General features: G+C 41.3%; 1 protein-coding gene across 1 annotated transcript; it reads right to left on the reverse strand.

Moving 5' to 3' along the window:
- Positions 1–741: 741 nt before the first annotated feature.
- LOC139568145 (uncharacterized) lies at positions 742–3,101 on the reverse strand. The gene is made up of 2 exons (XM_071389885.1): positions 2,959–3,101; positions 742–2,002 (listed from the first exon to the last, which is right to left on the reverse strand). Exon 2 carries the CDS (start codon positions 1,958–1,960, stop codon positions 1,175–1,177), a length of 786 nt encoding a protein of 261 aa, XP_071245986.1. The 5' UTR covers positions 1,961–2,002; positions 2,959–3,101; the 3' UTR covers positions 742–1,174.
- Positions 3,102–16,023: the final 12,922 nt, after the last annotated feature.

A 16,023-nucleotide genomic window follows, 5' to 3' on the forward strand; every position in this document is an offset into this window, starting at 1 on the left:
TAGACTGGAGTATAACTCCCTTTACTATTGTATTTTTAAATCAACAAAAAAAGAAAATACAACAAATACGCTACCATCTAACACTACACTCACAAATAATAATAATAACCATACTCCCCTATTTAACCCTCCTGCTGTGATCCGGTCGAATTGGACCAATTTACTATTTTTCATTTAATCTGATTGTCATAAGGTTCCATGACTTTGTCCACAAAGGGCATCTGAACACACAAAATAAATGTTGATGATTTTGGGTGTTTTAATTAACTTTTGTACACCTGTGGTGTTCCCGGTCAAAAATGACCAGTCAATAGAAATGAATGGGTGAGATTACAATTAGTGTATAAAATTGAGTTCAGGCACATGCTCATTCATCAGATGGACACACTCCCTCTCCCAGACCCCCACACGCATGTGTGTTTGAACACACACACACACAACCTCACTCCCTTCTTGGCTTCCGAGGTAACCCCCACGGGAACCTTTCCCCAATAGAATCGTTCCCCCACGGGAACAACACCTGTTGGCATTCCCACAAACAATTGCAACATTGTTTCAATAATATATAGAACTTTTCTCACAGCTCTGGTATATAAAGCTTTTTGAGTCCTTGCTCACAATTTATTCTGTGGTAGCACAATGACCAAACAATATACTGTATGTGAGGCTCTTGATCATATCTTTGATCATGACACTGGTGATGTCACGGCCGTCGAATGAAGTAGAACAAAGCGCAGCGTGGTGAGCGTACATATTCCTTTATTAAGAATGACGCCGACAAAAAACAATACAAAACGACCGCGAAGCTTAAGAGGGCTATAGTACCCCAAACAAAGACAACTTCCCACACTGAAAGGAGGGAAAGGGCTACCTAAGTATGGTTCCCAATCAGAGACAACGATAGACAGCTGTCCCTGATTGAGAACCATACCCGGCCAAAACATAGAAATACAAAATCATAGAAATCAAAAACATAGAATGCCCACCCCAAATCACACCTTGACCAAACCAAATAGAGACATAAAAAGGCTCACTAAGGTCAGGGCGTGACAGTATCCCCCCCCAAAGGTGCGTACTCCGGACGAAAACCTGAACCTATAGGGGAGGGTCTGGGTGGGCATCTATCCGCGGTGGCGGCTCAGGTGCGGGACGCAGACCCCGCTCCACCACTGTCTCACCCCACTTTGGAGGCACCTCTGGTGCGTGGACTCTCGTCGCCGACTCCGGACTGGGCACCCTCGTTGCGGGCCCCGGACTGGGGACCGTCGCTGGAGGCTCCGGACTGGGGACCGTCGCTGGGGGCACCGGACTGGGGACCGTCGCTGGGGGCACCGGACTGGGGACCGTCGCTGGGGGCACCGGACTGGGGACCGTCGCTGGAGGCTCCGGACTGGGGACCGTCGCTGGAGGCTCCGGACTGGGGACCGTCGCTGGAGGCTCCGGACTGTAGGCCGTCATGGGAGGCTTCGTGCCGTGACTCCTCACTGGAGGCTTCGTGCCGTGGATCATCACAGGAGACTTCTTGCCATGCATCATCACTGGAGGCTTCGTGCCATGGATCATCGCTGGAGGCTTCGTGCCATGGATCATCGCTGGAGGCTTCGTGCCATGGATCATCGCTGGAGGCTTCGTGCCATGGATCATCGCTGGAGGCTTCGTGCCATGGATCATCGCTGGAGGCTTCGTGCCATGGATCATCACTGGAGGCTTCGTGCCATGGATCATCACTGGAGGCTTCGTGCCATGGATCATCGCTGGAGGCTTCGTGCCATGGATCATCACTGGAGGCTTCGTGCCATGGATCATCACTGGAGGCTTCGTGCCATGGATCATCGCTGGAGACTTCGTGCCATGGATCATCACTGGAGGCTTCTTGCCATGGATCATCACTGGAGTGAGGAGACGTATGGGCAGTCTGGTACGTGTAGCTGCCACAGGGTTCACCAGGCTGGGGAGACATACAGGAGGCCTGGTTCTGGCAGCAGGCACAGGACTCACCAGGCTGGGGAGACATACAGGAGGCTTAAAAGTCACCCAGTAATATGTTACTTGAGAAATAGTCTGAAAGTAGTTCGTTTTAAATATACTTAAGTATCGAACGTAAATGTAATTGCTAAAATATACTTAAGTATCAAAAGTAAAAGTATAAATCATTTAAAATTCCTTATATTATGCAAACCAGGCGGCACAATTTTCTTGTTTCTATTTTATTTACGGATAGCGATGGTCACACACCAACACTCAGACATAATTTACAAACGAAGCATGTGTGTTTAGTGAGTCCGCCAGATCAGAGGCAGTAGGGATGATGTTCAGTTGATAGTGCATGAATTTGAAAATGTTCCTGTCCTGCTAAGCATTCAAAATGTAACGAGTACTTTGGGGTGTCAAGGAAAATGTATGGAGTAAAAAGTACATTATTTTCTTAAGAAATTTAGTGAAGTAAAAGTAGTTAAAAATATTATTAGTAAAGTAAAGTACAGATACCCCAAAAAACCTACTTAAGTAGTACTTAAAAGTATTTTTACTTAAGTACTTTACATCACTGCATGTTTGTTCAACATAATACATTTCTATTTGAACGTTGGACAACGTTGTGCCCGTCCTCCTGCTGAACGCGGCCCTGGCCTTCTCCCTACCTATGTGAAACTAGCAACAATAACGAATTTGAGGTTCCCCTTCAAAATAAATGTCCTTCGTTTGAAAGTGATGCAAACAGATAAAAATTTGAAAGATAAAAATTGTGGAATCATTCCATATTTGTACTAGATATAGCCCTTGATCATGACTCTAAGTTCCATTACATTACACATACGAGTCATTGGACGAAGGCGTCTTCTGTAGGTGGGAGTTTTGTTTACAGCCACAACGCTCGGTCTGAACATTAACACGCATCGCTTGCAGTACGGTTTTGAAAGCAGAAATAATAATAATTTTTAAAAGTTTAATTATACCCACCCTTACGGTTCTTGCATGGCCATATTTCCTTGTTACAGCACTTGTTAACGGAAAACAGACGGAAGACAGAGTGGATTACCTGTGCTAATTAGCTATCTGCATCTTCGAACACTTGTGTGTAAACGGAAGACGGGCGCCACAAACGTGTTGTCACTGAAAAATATGGTTGGCTGCAACTGTTAAAACCGGTTATGTAAGTGTGTATTTTGTACAGTAAGTGATTATTTTGCATTTATGAAATTATTTTGATGTGATATTAAAGTACAGGGATTTATGTTTCTAGAACCGTATTGCAATTGAGAATCGACTCACTGTTTTGGCTCCCAGAGCCAATTTTCCCTTTATACAGAACAAGTCAGGTCCTTGGACTAAGGAGTAACGTTAGGCTCCTTTAGTCCAATATTGGGCTAGACTAGATAATGCTAGAGAATGTTACATAATTTAAGATTAAATACAATAATGAATGAGTTTGACAATAAACAGAAAAACACTGTTTAAATTACACTGTACTGCACTATACAGCCATAGCTATGAATTGTGCACCCTGAAACAAGGAATCAGCTTACATAGTGACACCCACAGAAAACAATTCTCAGGACTTTACACAAATATTAGCATTTTAGCTCTTATTGCAGGACTTTGACTGTGGGAAATCACCTCATCTCTTTCAGGTAAATTACCCACTCTTTGTTTGTTGACAGGATGGGTGCACAACACATAGGTAAAGCTGTACCGGGCATATACTGTAAGTATGCCCATACCCGATTCCACAAGGCTTAGCCCTCTCAGTTGAAACTTGTGTCCCTTCAGTTTTAGTTTAATAGTGCCTTCAGAAAGTATTAACACCCCTTGAGTTTTTCCACTTTTTGTTGTGTTACAGCCTGAATTTAAAATTGATTAGATTGAGATTTTGTTTCGCTGGCCTACAGACAATACCCCACCCATAATGTAAAAGTGGAATTATTACATTTTTAACAATGAATTAAAAATGGAAATCTTAAATGTCTTGAGTCAATAAGTATTCAACCCCTGCGTGTGGAGTTGCCTTGATGCTGACTAGTCTCCCAGTCCCTGCTGCTGAAAAACATCCCCACAGCATGATGCTGCCACTACCATGCTTCACCGTAGGGATGGTGCCAGGTTTCCTCCAGACGTGACGTTTGGCATTCAGGCCAAAGGGTTCAATCTTGGTTTCATCAGAACAGAGAATCTGTTTCTCATGGTCTGAGTCCTTTAGGTGCCCTTTGGCAAACTCCAAGCAGGCTGTCATGTGCCTTTTTACTGAGGAGTGACTGCTTTATATAAAAGTACCATGTATGTCAAATGTATATGAAAAATGCATGTACACTACCGGTCAAAAGTTTAGAACACCTACTCATTCAAGGGTTTTTCTTCATTTTTACTATTTTCTACTTTGTAGATTAATAATGAAGACATCAAAACTATGAAAAAACTATAAAATAATAAGTGTTAAACAAATCAAAATATATTTGAGATTTGAGATTCTTCAGATAGCCACCCTTTGCCTTGATGACAGCTTTGCGCACTCTTGGCATTCTCTCAACCAGCTTCAACTGGAATGCTTTCCCAACGGTCTTGAAGGAGTTCCCACATATGCTGAGCACTTGTTAGCTGCTTTTCCTTAACTCTGCGCTCCGACTCATCCCAAACCATCTCAATTTGGGTGAGACCGTGGGATTGTGGAGGCCAGGTCATCTGATGCAGCACTCCATCACACTCCTTCTTGGTAAAATAGCCCTTACACACCATAACACCTTCTCCTCCATGCTTTACAGTGGGAAATACACATGTGGAGATCATCCGTTCACCCACACCACGTCTCACAAAGACACAGCGGTTGGAACCAAAAATCTCCAATTTGGACTACAGACCAAAGGACAGATTTACACTGGTCGAATGTCCACTGCTTGTGTTCCTTGGCCCAAACAAGTCTCTTCTTCTTATTGGTGTCCTTTAGTAGTCGTTTCTTTGCAGCAATTCAACCATGAAGGCCTGATTCACACAGTCTCCTTTGAACAGTTGATGTTGAGATGTGTCTGTTATTTGAACTCTGTGAAGCATTAATTTTGGCTGCAATTTCTGAGGCTGGTAAATCTAATGAATTTATCCTCTTCAGCAGAGTTAACTCTGGGTCTTCCATTCCTGTAGCGGTCCTCATGAGAGCCAGTTTCATCATAGCGCTTGATAGTTTTTGCGACTGCACTTGAAGAAACTTTCGAAGTTCTAGAAATTTTCCGTATTGACTGATCTTCATGTCTTAAAATAGTGATGGACTGTTGTTTCTCTTTGCTTATTTGAGCTGTTCCTGCCATAATATGGACTTGGTATTTTACAAAATAGGGCTATCTTCTGTATACCCCCCCCCCCCTACTTTGTCACAACACAACTGAATGGCTCAAACACATTAAGAAGGAAATAAATTCCACAATTGTTTTTATATATTTTTTTATTTAACCTTTATTTAACCAGATAGGCAAGTTGAGAACAAGTTTTCATTTACAACTGCGGCCTGGCCAAGATAAAGCAAAGCAGTGTAACACAAACAACACGGAGTTACACATGGGATAAACAAATGTACAGTCAATAACACAATAGAAAAATCTATATACAGTGTGTGCAAATGAAGTAAGATTAGGGAGGTAAGGCAATAAAATAATTAATAAATAATTACAATTTAGCATTAACACGAGTGATAGATGAGCAGAAGATGAATGGGCAAGTAGAGATACTGGGGTGCAAAGGAGCAAAAAAAAAATAACAATATGGGGATGAGGTAGTTGGATGGGCTATTTACAGATGGGCTGTATACAGGTGCAATGATCGGTAAGCTGCTCTGACAGCTGATGCTTAAAGTTAGCGAGGGAAATATAAGACTCCATCTTCAGCGACTTTTGCAATTCGTCCAGTCACTGGCAGCAGAGAACTGGAAGGAAAGGCGGCCAAAGGAGGAGTTGGCTTTGGGGATGACCAGTGAAATATACCTGCTGGAGCGTGTGCTACTGGTGGGCGCTGCTACGGTGACCAGTGAGCTGAGATCAGGCGGGGCTTTACCTAGCAAAGACTTATAGATGACCTGGAGCCGGTGGGTTTGGCGATGAATATGAAGCGAGGGCCAGCCAACGAGAGCATACAGGTCACAGTGGTGGGTAGTATATGGGACTTTGGTGACAAAACGGATGGCATTGTGATAGACTACATCCAATTTGCTGAGTAGAGTGTTGGAGGATATTTTGTAAATGACATCGCCGAAGTCAAGGATCGGTTGGATAGTCAGTTTTACGAGGGTATGTTTGGCAGCATGAGTGAAGGATGCTTTGTTGTAAAATACGAAGCCAATTATAGATTTAATTTTGGATTGGAGATGCTTAATGTGAGTCTGGAAGGAGAGTTCACAGTCTAACCAGACACCTAGTATTTGTAGTTGTCCACATATTCTAAGTCAGAACCGTCTTGAGTAGTGATGCTAGACGGGCGAGCGGGTGCGGGCAGCGATCGGTTGAAGAGCATGCATTTAGTTTTACTTGCATTTAAGAGCAGTTGGAGGCCACAGAAGGAGTGTTGTATGGCATTGAAGCTCGTCTGGAGGTTTGTTAACACAGTGTCCAAAGAAAGGCCAGAAGTATACAGAATGGTGTCGTCTGCGTAGAGGTGGATCAGAGAATCACCAGCAGCAAGAACGACATCATTGATGTATACAGAGAAAAGAGTCAGCCCGAGAATTGAACCCTGTGGCACCCCCATAGAGACTGCCAGAGGTCCGGACAACAGCACCTCCGATTTGACACACTGAACTCTATCTGAGAAGTAGTTGGTGAACCAGGCGAGGCAGTAATTTGAGAAGCCAATGCTGTTGAGTCTGCCGATAACAATGTGGTGATTGACAGAGTCGTACTCCACGCATATAATTATCTGTAAGGTCCCTCAGTCGAGCAAATTAACTTTTAAGAAGGCACACCTGTTAATTGAAATGCATTCCAGGTGACTACCTCATGAAGAAAATGCCAATAGTGTGCAAAGCTGTCATCCAGGCAAAGGGTGGCTATTTGAATCTCAAATATATAATTTATTTTGATTTGTTTAACACATTTTTGGTTACTAAATGATTCCATATGTGTTATTTCATAGTTTTGATGTCTTCACTATTATTCTACAATGTATAAATTAGTAAAAATAAAGAAAAAGTAGGTTGAGTAGGATTTCTAAAAAATTTGACCGGTAGTGTATGTAGAAGAAAAGTTGTACAATAACAAAGAAATTTGTCCTCCGAAGAGGGGTTAATAGAATTATCTGTAAGGTCCCTCAGTCGATCAGTTAATTTCAAACACAGATTCAACCAGAAAGAACAGGGAGGTTTTCCAATGCCTCGCAAAGAAGGGCACCTGTTGGTAGATGGGTAAAAATAGAAAAAGCAGACATTGAGGTATTAATTACACTTTCGATGGTGTATCAATGCACCCGGTCACTACAAAGATACAGTTTGTCCTTCGTAACTCTGTTGCCGGAGAGGAAGGAAACCGCTCAGGGATTTCACCATGAGGCCAATGGTTACTTTAAAACAGTTACAGAGTTTAATGGCTGTGATAGAAAACTGAGGATGTATCAACAACATTGTAGTTACTCCACAATACTAACCTAAATGATAGAGTGGAAAGAAGGAAGCTTGTACATAATACAAATATTGTAAAACATGCATCCTATTTGCAATAAGGCTATAAAGTGAAACTGCAAAAAAAATTGGGCAAAGAAATTAACTTTGTCCTGATGTTTGGGGCAAATCCAACAAAACACATCACTGAGCACCACTCTTCTTATTTTCAAGCATGGTGGTGGCTGCATCATGTTATGGGTTTGCTTGTTAATGACAAGAACTAGGGAGACTCTTAGGATAAAAGGAAATGGAATAGAGCTTAAGCACAGGCAAAATCGTAGAGGAAAACCTGGTTCAGTCTGCTTTCCAACAGACACTGGGACACAAATTCTCCTTTCAGCAGGTCAATAACCTAAAACACAAGGCCAAATATACACTGGAGTTGCTTACCAAGACATCATTGAATGTTCCTGACTGGCCTAGTTACAGTTTTGATTTAAATCAGCTTGAAAATCTATGGCAAGACTTGAAAATGGCTGTCTAACAATGATCAACAACCAACCAATATTGTACAATCCAGGTGTGCAAAGCTCTTAGAAACTTACGCACATGATTCTAACATGTATTGACTCAGGTGTGTGAATACTTATGTAAATGCGATATTTCAGAATTTCATTAAAAAAAAAATTGCAAACATTTCCTAAAAATTGTTTTCACTTTGACGTTATGGGGTATTGTGTGTAGATTGGTGAGATAAAAAAAAGTAATCCATTTTGAATTCAGACTCTAACACAACAAAATGTGGAATAGGTCAAGGGGCATGAATACTTTCTGATGTCCCTATATAAAAATAGCAAAAAAAGTAAAAAACGATTGAGTGACAGGTTGGCGCAAAATCTGTCTCTGCTGCCCTGTATCAACATAATGGACAGAGTGTGACGTGGTATGTGTAGGGGAGCTATGGAAAGCCACTGGAGCAGTTAGCTATGACTCCTTTGGTTTTCCATAAAAAGCGGGAAAAAACGCTTCTTATTTGTGGTAGGCTAAGTGAATAACATGATATGCCTCCGGCTGTAATATTTGATTTTGATATATAAGGGCGGGGTCAAGTTTACCGTTGAAGCTGCTTCGCTCAACTCTGCCTCACACCCCACACCACTACAGAGTTGAGTTAGTTTAGTTAGCTAGCTGTAAAAAGTGTTAGTGTTTTTAGCATTAGCCTATTTAGCTAGCTCGAACCAGCTAATCTGCCACTGCCATGATGGATATCAGAAATTGGCTTAGCCAAAGTACCCAAACAAATCCAAAGGAGAGCGATGAGCAGCAGCACCATAAAACCAGTGAGGCCTTCACCAAGCCCAGCAGCAATGATGCCGCCGAGCACCAGATAGCTCAGCCTGCAGAGCCTTCCCCCTCTTCCACAAGCGCTGCCAGGATAATGGCTCCACAGCTCCCTCCTCCTCTCGACCGTTCCTGACGATTTTGGAACAGAGGAGCCATCCCAGGTTAGCTTAGAATCCTACCGTAGCTGCAGGTTTTCTGTCCAAAAATTTTCATTTAATAGCAACTGGATCATAGGAAGAGAGTGGCTGGAATACTCGGTGACTGTAGATGCTGCCTTTTGTTTCCCATGTCGAATGTTCTGTGTTGGGTCCAATGTTAACGTAGACAAGGCCTTCACCCTGTATATAGCCTCGCTATTGTTATTTTACTGCTCGTTTTTAAGTATTTGTTACTTTTATTTCTTTTTTTTGTGGTATTTTTCTTAACTGCATTGTTGAAGACCTTACAGTGAAATGCTATAAGTATTCGACGCATGTGACAAATACAAATTGATTTGACACCAGAGGAAAGTTCAACTAATTCAAATGGCATTTGAGGGGGATCTTACAAGAATATTTCGGGGAGAATGGAATGATTGCTTATTCAGGATGTTCGATAGAGTATCAAGTAGGCTGCAACTGTTCTGAAAAGGTAAACAATCTAGCGCTGTCCATGGTGCTGATGGAGCGCAGCTGTTTGTAATAGGGTAATTCACCTATCTATCTTGTAGCCTATATTCATTACCAAAACGGCATTGCTTTATTGTGGAAGGCGCTGTCCATTGTGCTGATACAGTGCAGCGGAGATAGGATACAGATTTCGCACCAACCTGTCACTTCAAAAGCACTGAATGAGCTCGGAATTTGAACTTAGTTTGTTGTGGGATAGCGTAATATAAGCAGAATCAAATATAATTTCAATGCAAGAACCTGCCACGTTGGTATAAAGGGATCGGGAGACAGGCGCAGGAATGTGTAATAGGGGGTTTTATTTACCCAAATTACAGCGTGCCATGTAAACGGGGACGAAGACGGGGACGAAGACCAAACAAACACGTATACAAAACACAGGGTTGAGACCCAAACAAAAGAGTGAGGAGTACCTTGAATAAATACACAAACGCATAATGATACCACACGGGACGAGACCCGTAATCATCTGTGCAATACACGCGGCACGAAAGCCAAAACAACACAGCACAGGTACTCACACGACCAACAGACATTGGAACAATAATCGACAGCCCAATGGCAAACAAAGGGCACATTTAAACAATTACAATCAGTGGTAATGGGGACCAGGTGTGCGTAATGACAGTTCCGGAGGGATGCGTGACAGAACCCACCACAATTGTGTCAATTCTGTCCCCTTGCCGATTTCACTTTATCCTGGTGTCGGGTCTGAGTATGCCCCTAAGGCAATTTATAAAAACGAATACATCCACAGTGGGATTTCAAATTGTAATGATTTTTTTTTCTCAAACGAATTAATTGTTGTATTTTATTTTAAATTATATAACATTCCAACCTTGTTTAGCATTATCTAGTCCAATGGCGCTCTGTAGAGTTGGTATTGTCTTAAGTTTTCTCATGTCAATTAACTCGTGACATTCCTGGATTACTCCTCATACTAATAGTCTGATTTAATAAACACCGCCATAGTCAGTTTAAAAAAAGGTTTAAGCAGGGTTTCCCAATCTAGGGGGATTTGAAAATGTGGTTGCGAGAGAAAATTTGTGCCTGGTTCATTGAACCGCGGATACATCAGACACCTCCGGTAGCAACTAGGTGTGTTTGTAATCAACAGAGGAGGTTTCTGTTTTCTTCCAACAAATGCTATATCTTTTGAATGGTTTAAGCAACAAAATATTGTGAACCCCATCACTGGAAGATCAGACTCTCAGGAACACGTATGTAAATCAGACTGGAAGAAAAAGATCATCATCAATAATGATGTTCTATTCACACAGAAGAGCATACAACATCATTGGCTGATGATCTTCTGAACTTCGCAGTACCTTTCTGATGCATTTCAGTCACTTCACACCATACTGTCTTCAGACTTAAATACTGTAAAAAATACTGATTTGTAATAGGCTGTCATAGCCCAAATTTAAAAACTAAACATTGGCCATTGATTATAAAAAAATGTACGTGGTGGGGTCACAAAAAATGGTTGATATCAAAATGGGGTCGTGGGCCAAAAAAGTTTGGGAAACCCTGGGTTGAAGGGTAGGAAGCATGAGTTTTTACACACCAATATAACACAGTGTGGTCAAAGACTTAGTAACATCGTTGTAGCCATGATCTGGTTACCTATACAGTGCATTTGGAAAGTATACAGACCCCTTGAGTTTTTCCACATTTTGTTATGTTACAGCGTTATTCTAAAATGTATTAAATAGTTTCCCCCCCCTCATCGATCTACACACAATACCCCATAATGACAAAACAAAAGCAGGTTTTTAAAAGTTGTTGCAAATGTATAATTTCTTTAAAAAACTAAAGTATTCAGACCCTTTACTCAGTACTTTATTGAAGCACCTTTGGGAGCGATTACAACTTCGAGTCTTCTTGGGTATGAAGCTACAAGAATGGCACACTTCTATTTGGGGAGTTTCTCCCATTCTTATCTGCAGATCCTCTCAAACTCTGTCAGGTTGGATGGGGAGCGTCGCTGACAGTTATTTTCAGGTCTCTCCAGAGATGTTAGATCGGGTTCAATTTCGGGCACTGGCTGAGCCACTCAGGGACATTCAGAGACTTGTCATGAAACCACTCCTGTGTTGTCTTGGCTGTGTGTTTAGGGTCGTTGTCCAGTTGGAAGGTGAACCTTCACCCCAGTCTGAGGTCCTCATTGCTCTGGAGCAGGTTTTCATCAAGAATCTCTCTGTATTTTGCTCCGTTCATCTTTCCCTCGATGCTGACTAGTCCACCAGTCCCTGCCACTGAAAACTGTGGGACCTTATACAGACAGATGTGTGCCTTTTCAAATCATGTCCAATCAATTGAATTCACCACATGTGTACTCCAATCAAGTTGTAGAAACATCTGAAGGATGATCAACGGAAACAGGATGCACCTGAGCTCAATTTCGAGTCTCATAGCAAAGCATCTGAATATTTATCTAAATAAGGTATTTCTATTTTTTTTAAATTGCAAAAATTCAAGAGCCTCAGGCCACACCTGTTTGACCTCGCTGTGATACTGTACTTTTTACTCCATCCATTTTCCCTGACACCCAAAAGTACTTATTACATTTTGAATTCTTAGCAGGACAGGAAAATGGTCTAATTCACACACTTATCAAGAGAACATCCCTGGTCATCCCTACTGCCCCTGATCTGGCGGATTCACTAAACACATGCTTCGTTTGTTAATGATGTCTGCGTGTTGGAGCGTGCCCCTGGCTATCCGTAAATTAAAGTAAATAAGAAAATGGTGACATCTGGTTTGCTTATAAGGAATTTGAAATGATTTATACTTTTACTTTTGATACTTTACAGTGCATTCGGAAAGTATTCAGACCCCTTGACCTTTTCCACAATTTGTTATGTTACAGCCTTATTCTAAAATTGATTAAAACACATTTTTCCCTTATCAATCTACACACAATACCCCATAATGACGAAAAAAATGTTTTTGCTTTGTCATTATGGGTAATCTAATCAATCCATTTTAGAATTAGGCTGTAACGTAACAAAATGTGGAACAAGTCAAGGGGTCTGAATACTTCCGAATGCACTGTAAGTATATTTCAGCAATTACATTTAATTTTGATATTAAGTATATTTAAAAACAAATACTTTTACTCAAGTATGATTTTACTGGTTGACGTTCAGTTTTACTTTTCATTTTGCATTAAGATATCTTTACTTTTACTCAAGTATGACAATTGGGTACTTTTTCCACCACTGTATTTCAGTCTTCTGTGATGTATATAAAGTGTAATATTGGGATGCAAACTCAACATTGAATATATTTCAACTCTACATCTGACATGGTACTGGGTGTCTTTGTTTTTTAAGCCCATAACCATGTGTGTGCAGTGTATACTTTTGTTTCTAAGTAGATTTTTTTAATACTACAAGAATCACTCTGTGTGACCCTGAGTCAGCCCACTGCAGTAAAAAGATAATCCATTGGATAATCTGTCAAATTTCACTTATTTTTTAGCTAGTCTGTTTAAAAATATATATAAATATTGAAATTGCGTGTTTTGATTGCATTGTAGAACCCCGCTCCCCCAGTCGCACTAAGATGAATGGTTTTGACCACTAATGTTTTAGGCAAATTCGCTTTGCATGGCCCGGTGCCCCGGGTGTGCAGGGTCTGCTCAATTCCGTTGATCCTAAAAATAAATCTCCACCCGGGGCACTGGGCCATGCAAAACGAATTTGCCTAAAACGTTAGTGGTCAAAACCATTCATCAATAGTTATGCTATCCATATTGCCAGAGATTATATTCTTTCTATTTCTATGGCCGATTCGCAGCCGCCATTTAGTTAATGCATTTATATCTAGCTTGCTGGAATGCTAAGAGAGAAAAAATATAGCTATCTGAAAATGTACGTGTGCATGTCCAAATATAAATGATGTCTGGAATCCGACAGTTTCACTGGAATTGTCAAACAGCTAGAGTCAGACAAATGTCAACAGCTCGTATTGGCACCGTTTAGCTGAGACTCCTATCTTGACAGGTAGGTAGGCTGGAAGTGTTTTTCTGAAATAATTATTTTCACCTGTCTTAATTGAAATGGTGCTCACATGACTTTCATTAGCTAGCTAAGGGTAGCATGCTAGCTAGTTACAATGACAAGCTGTCAGTCAGTGCCTTATTTGTTATTTCTCTGCTACATGTGGAAACGACCACAATGTTTCCACCCCCAATTTCTGAATATGTATTAGATTTTTTATAACTAACCCAAGATAGACCAGAGCCTGTTGTTTCCAATGGGAGCAAATGTATTGTAGTGGGCAGAACACGCAAGGAGGAGGGCAAAGCCAAGATCCTATTGGCGGTGTTCTAGCATTTATTTGCATATTTCCGTTAGAGAACATCTACTCTGAAGTATGTGTGTGCAATAACTCCATTCGCCCATGCTCTCCTTCTAAACAACTTTTTTTTTTTTTACTTTGGTAAAGGGTAAAGTCTACGAAACACTGTTCACTCTGTTTGCTACATATTCTAGTTTTGGAAACAGAAAACTGTATGGAGTTCAAATGTTTCATCGATGAGAAAATTAGCACAATGTCTGCCAAAATCCATCTCTCTCAATCTTCTCCCACTGCCGGCTTCTGGGCTTCCTCTCATCACCATATTTGGTAGTGAGTGGAAACGCAAACCGGATGCTTCACATTTATACATCCAGTGAAATATCTGGCTCATTGTTCTATCTGTGTTAGCAGCCTGCATCAGTCTTCGAGGTGAAACCTAAACGAGAATTTCCACTCTAGGACAGGTCGGACTTTAAGGAGAGCGAATGCTCATACAATCCCGAAATCAGCTATAACTGTCAATAGTAAAACAAAGCTTAAAACAATGTTTGAGTGAAAATTAATGGTGAAGTCGCACCCGGACAGAGTAGACTCCTCTGCACCACCACACCACTGAGATGTAAAGATGTTCCTTTTTTTCTTCCCTTTTTTCCTTCTGTTGGCTGGACTAGGATCCATCATCCATCAGCTCTGCTCCATGTCATGGCTGCTGTGTGTCTGTGTATAGCGCGGTCTGTTGTGGCTTTCATTTTAGTCTTTATGATTTTATAAATGTTTTGTTCACGCAAGTTTCAACTGGGGGTAACTTTGCATGTGTTCTCTGCAGTTTGTTTTAACAGTGCCCCGTTGCATAATTGCTTTCCTAGTCATAACTAGGAAACTCTGAAATGTCCGACTTGCTGATTCGTTGAACACAGCACGTATATAACTACAACCAGTTAGCAAGTCAGACATTTCCAAGTTTCCTAGTTCCAAGTAGTACGTGAACGTGGCATAAGAACCACCACACACGGAAGACGACAGCCATCTGTGACCATAGCAACGGAGTAAACTAACACTTTCGATGTGTGGAAAAGTGAATCGCTATAACACCGTAAGCCTGCATGAAAAGTATTTACAGACTACAGAAATTATGAACCCAAAAATCGATTAGAAAACAATGATTTGTATTGTTAGATGTGACTCTGCAAACCTATAATGTTAACCAGCTAAAGTAAACTCACCCCATTCCGTACAAATGTGCGTAACCGCGACATTCAAACGAGGCTACAAAGAAAACTAATGGGACTGTAAGCTGTGTTGACTGTGTTGACTTCTGTGTTGACTGTGTTGACTTCAAAATCAGGGGTGTGAACTAGGTTTCTATTCAAACGTTGATCGACATGGTAATGGCTCTATAGTATTGGAGAAAAGTTGAATAAACTGACCCTCCGTTACATCTTGACGTGTCATGTCGTAACGTACAGCAAGCATAAAGCAACTATTTCTGTCTTACAATCTCTCTCCACCAGGTGTAGCACTTCTTTCATTGTTTAAAAACAAGAAATGGACAGTGACGGGGGTAAGGGGGGATACCTAGTCATTTTTTTCGTCATCATTGCATGCGATCATCATTCTCAAAGCCGCTGTTTACTTCTAAGATCACTTTAGCACCGCCCTAAAAACCCGATTCAAATTCGACACAAACCTTCAAATAGGTATGTAATGACACATTATATAAACTCTTTATAGTGTTTTATTTACATTTTAGAGGCGATAAGGTGATAAGTTGGACAGATCGAGTGAAAAAAGCAATTTTCCCACACGACATCTGTCCTTCTCACTATAACGCATTAGTTTCGCTTCCCCACCCGCCATTTTTAAAAAGACCCGAAGGAGCTCATTGCCTGCTTGAATTATGCAGAAACGGGTAGCGTGAAGGTCTAGGCATGAATTATGTTGGAAAGGGGAGAAATTGTGCTTTACAATGGTATTGAAATTACAGTTGATCTGGAAGTATTACGTTTTTGGGGCGCTAAAATAAGGTCAATTGTACGGACCAAGGCGATGTACGAGTTTACGTTAACTAGCTAGCTAGAGTAGCTAGCTAGCTGATCTGTTACATGTACGTGCTGACGTATATCACCACGCAGGCTA

This window comes from Salvelinus alpinus, chromosome 1 (genome assembly GCF_045679555.1).
Source record: "Salvelinus alpinus chromosome 1, SLU_Salpinus.1, whole genome shotgun sequence".
NCBI lineage: Eukaryota > Metazoa > Chordata > Actinopteri > Salmoniformes > Salmonidae > Salvelinus > Salvelinus alpinus.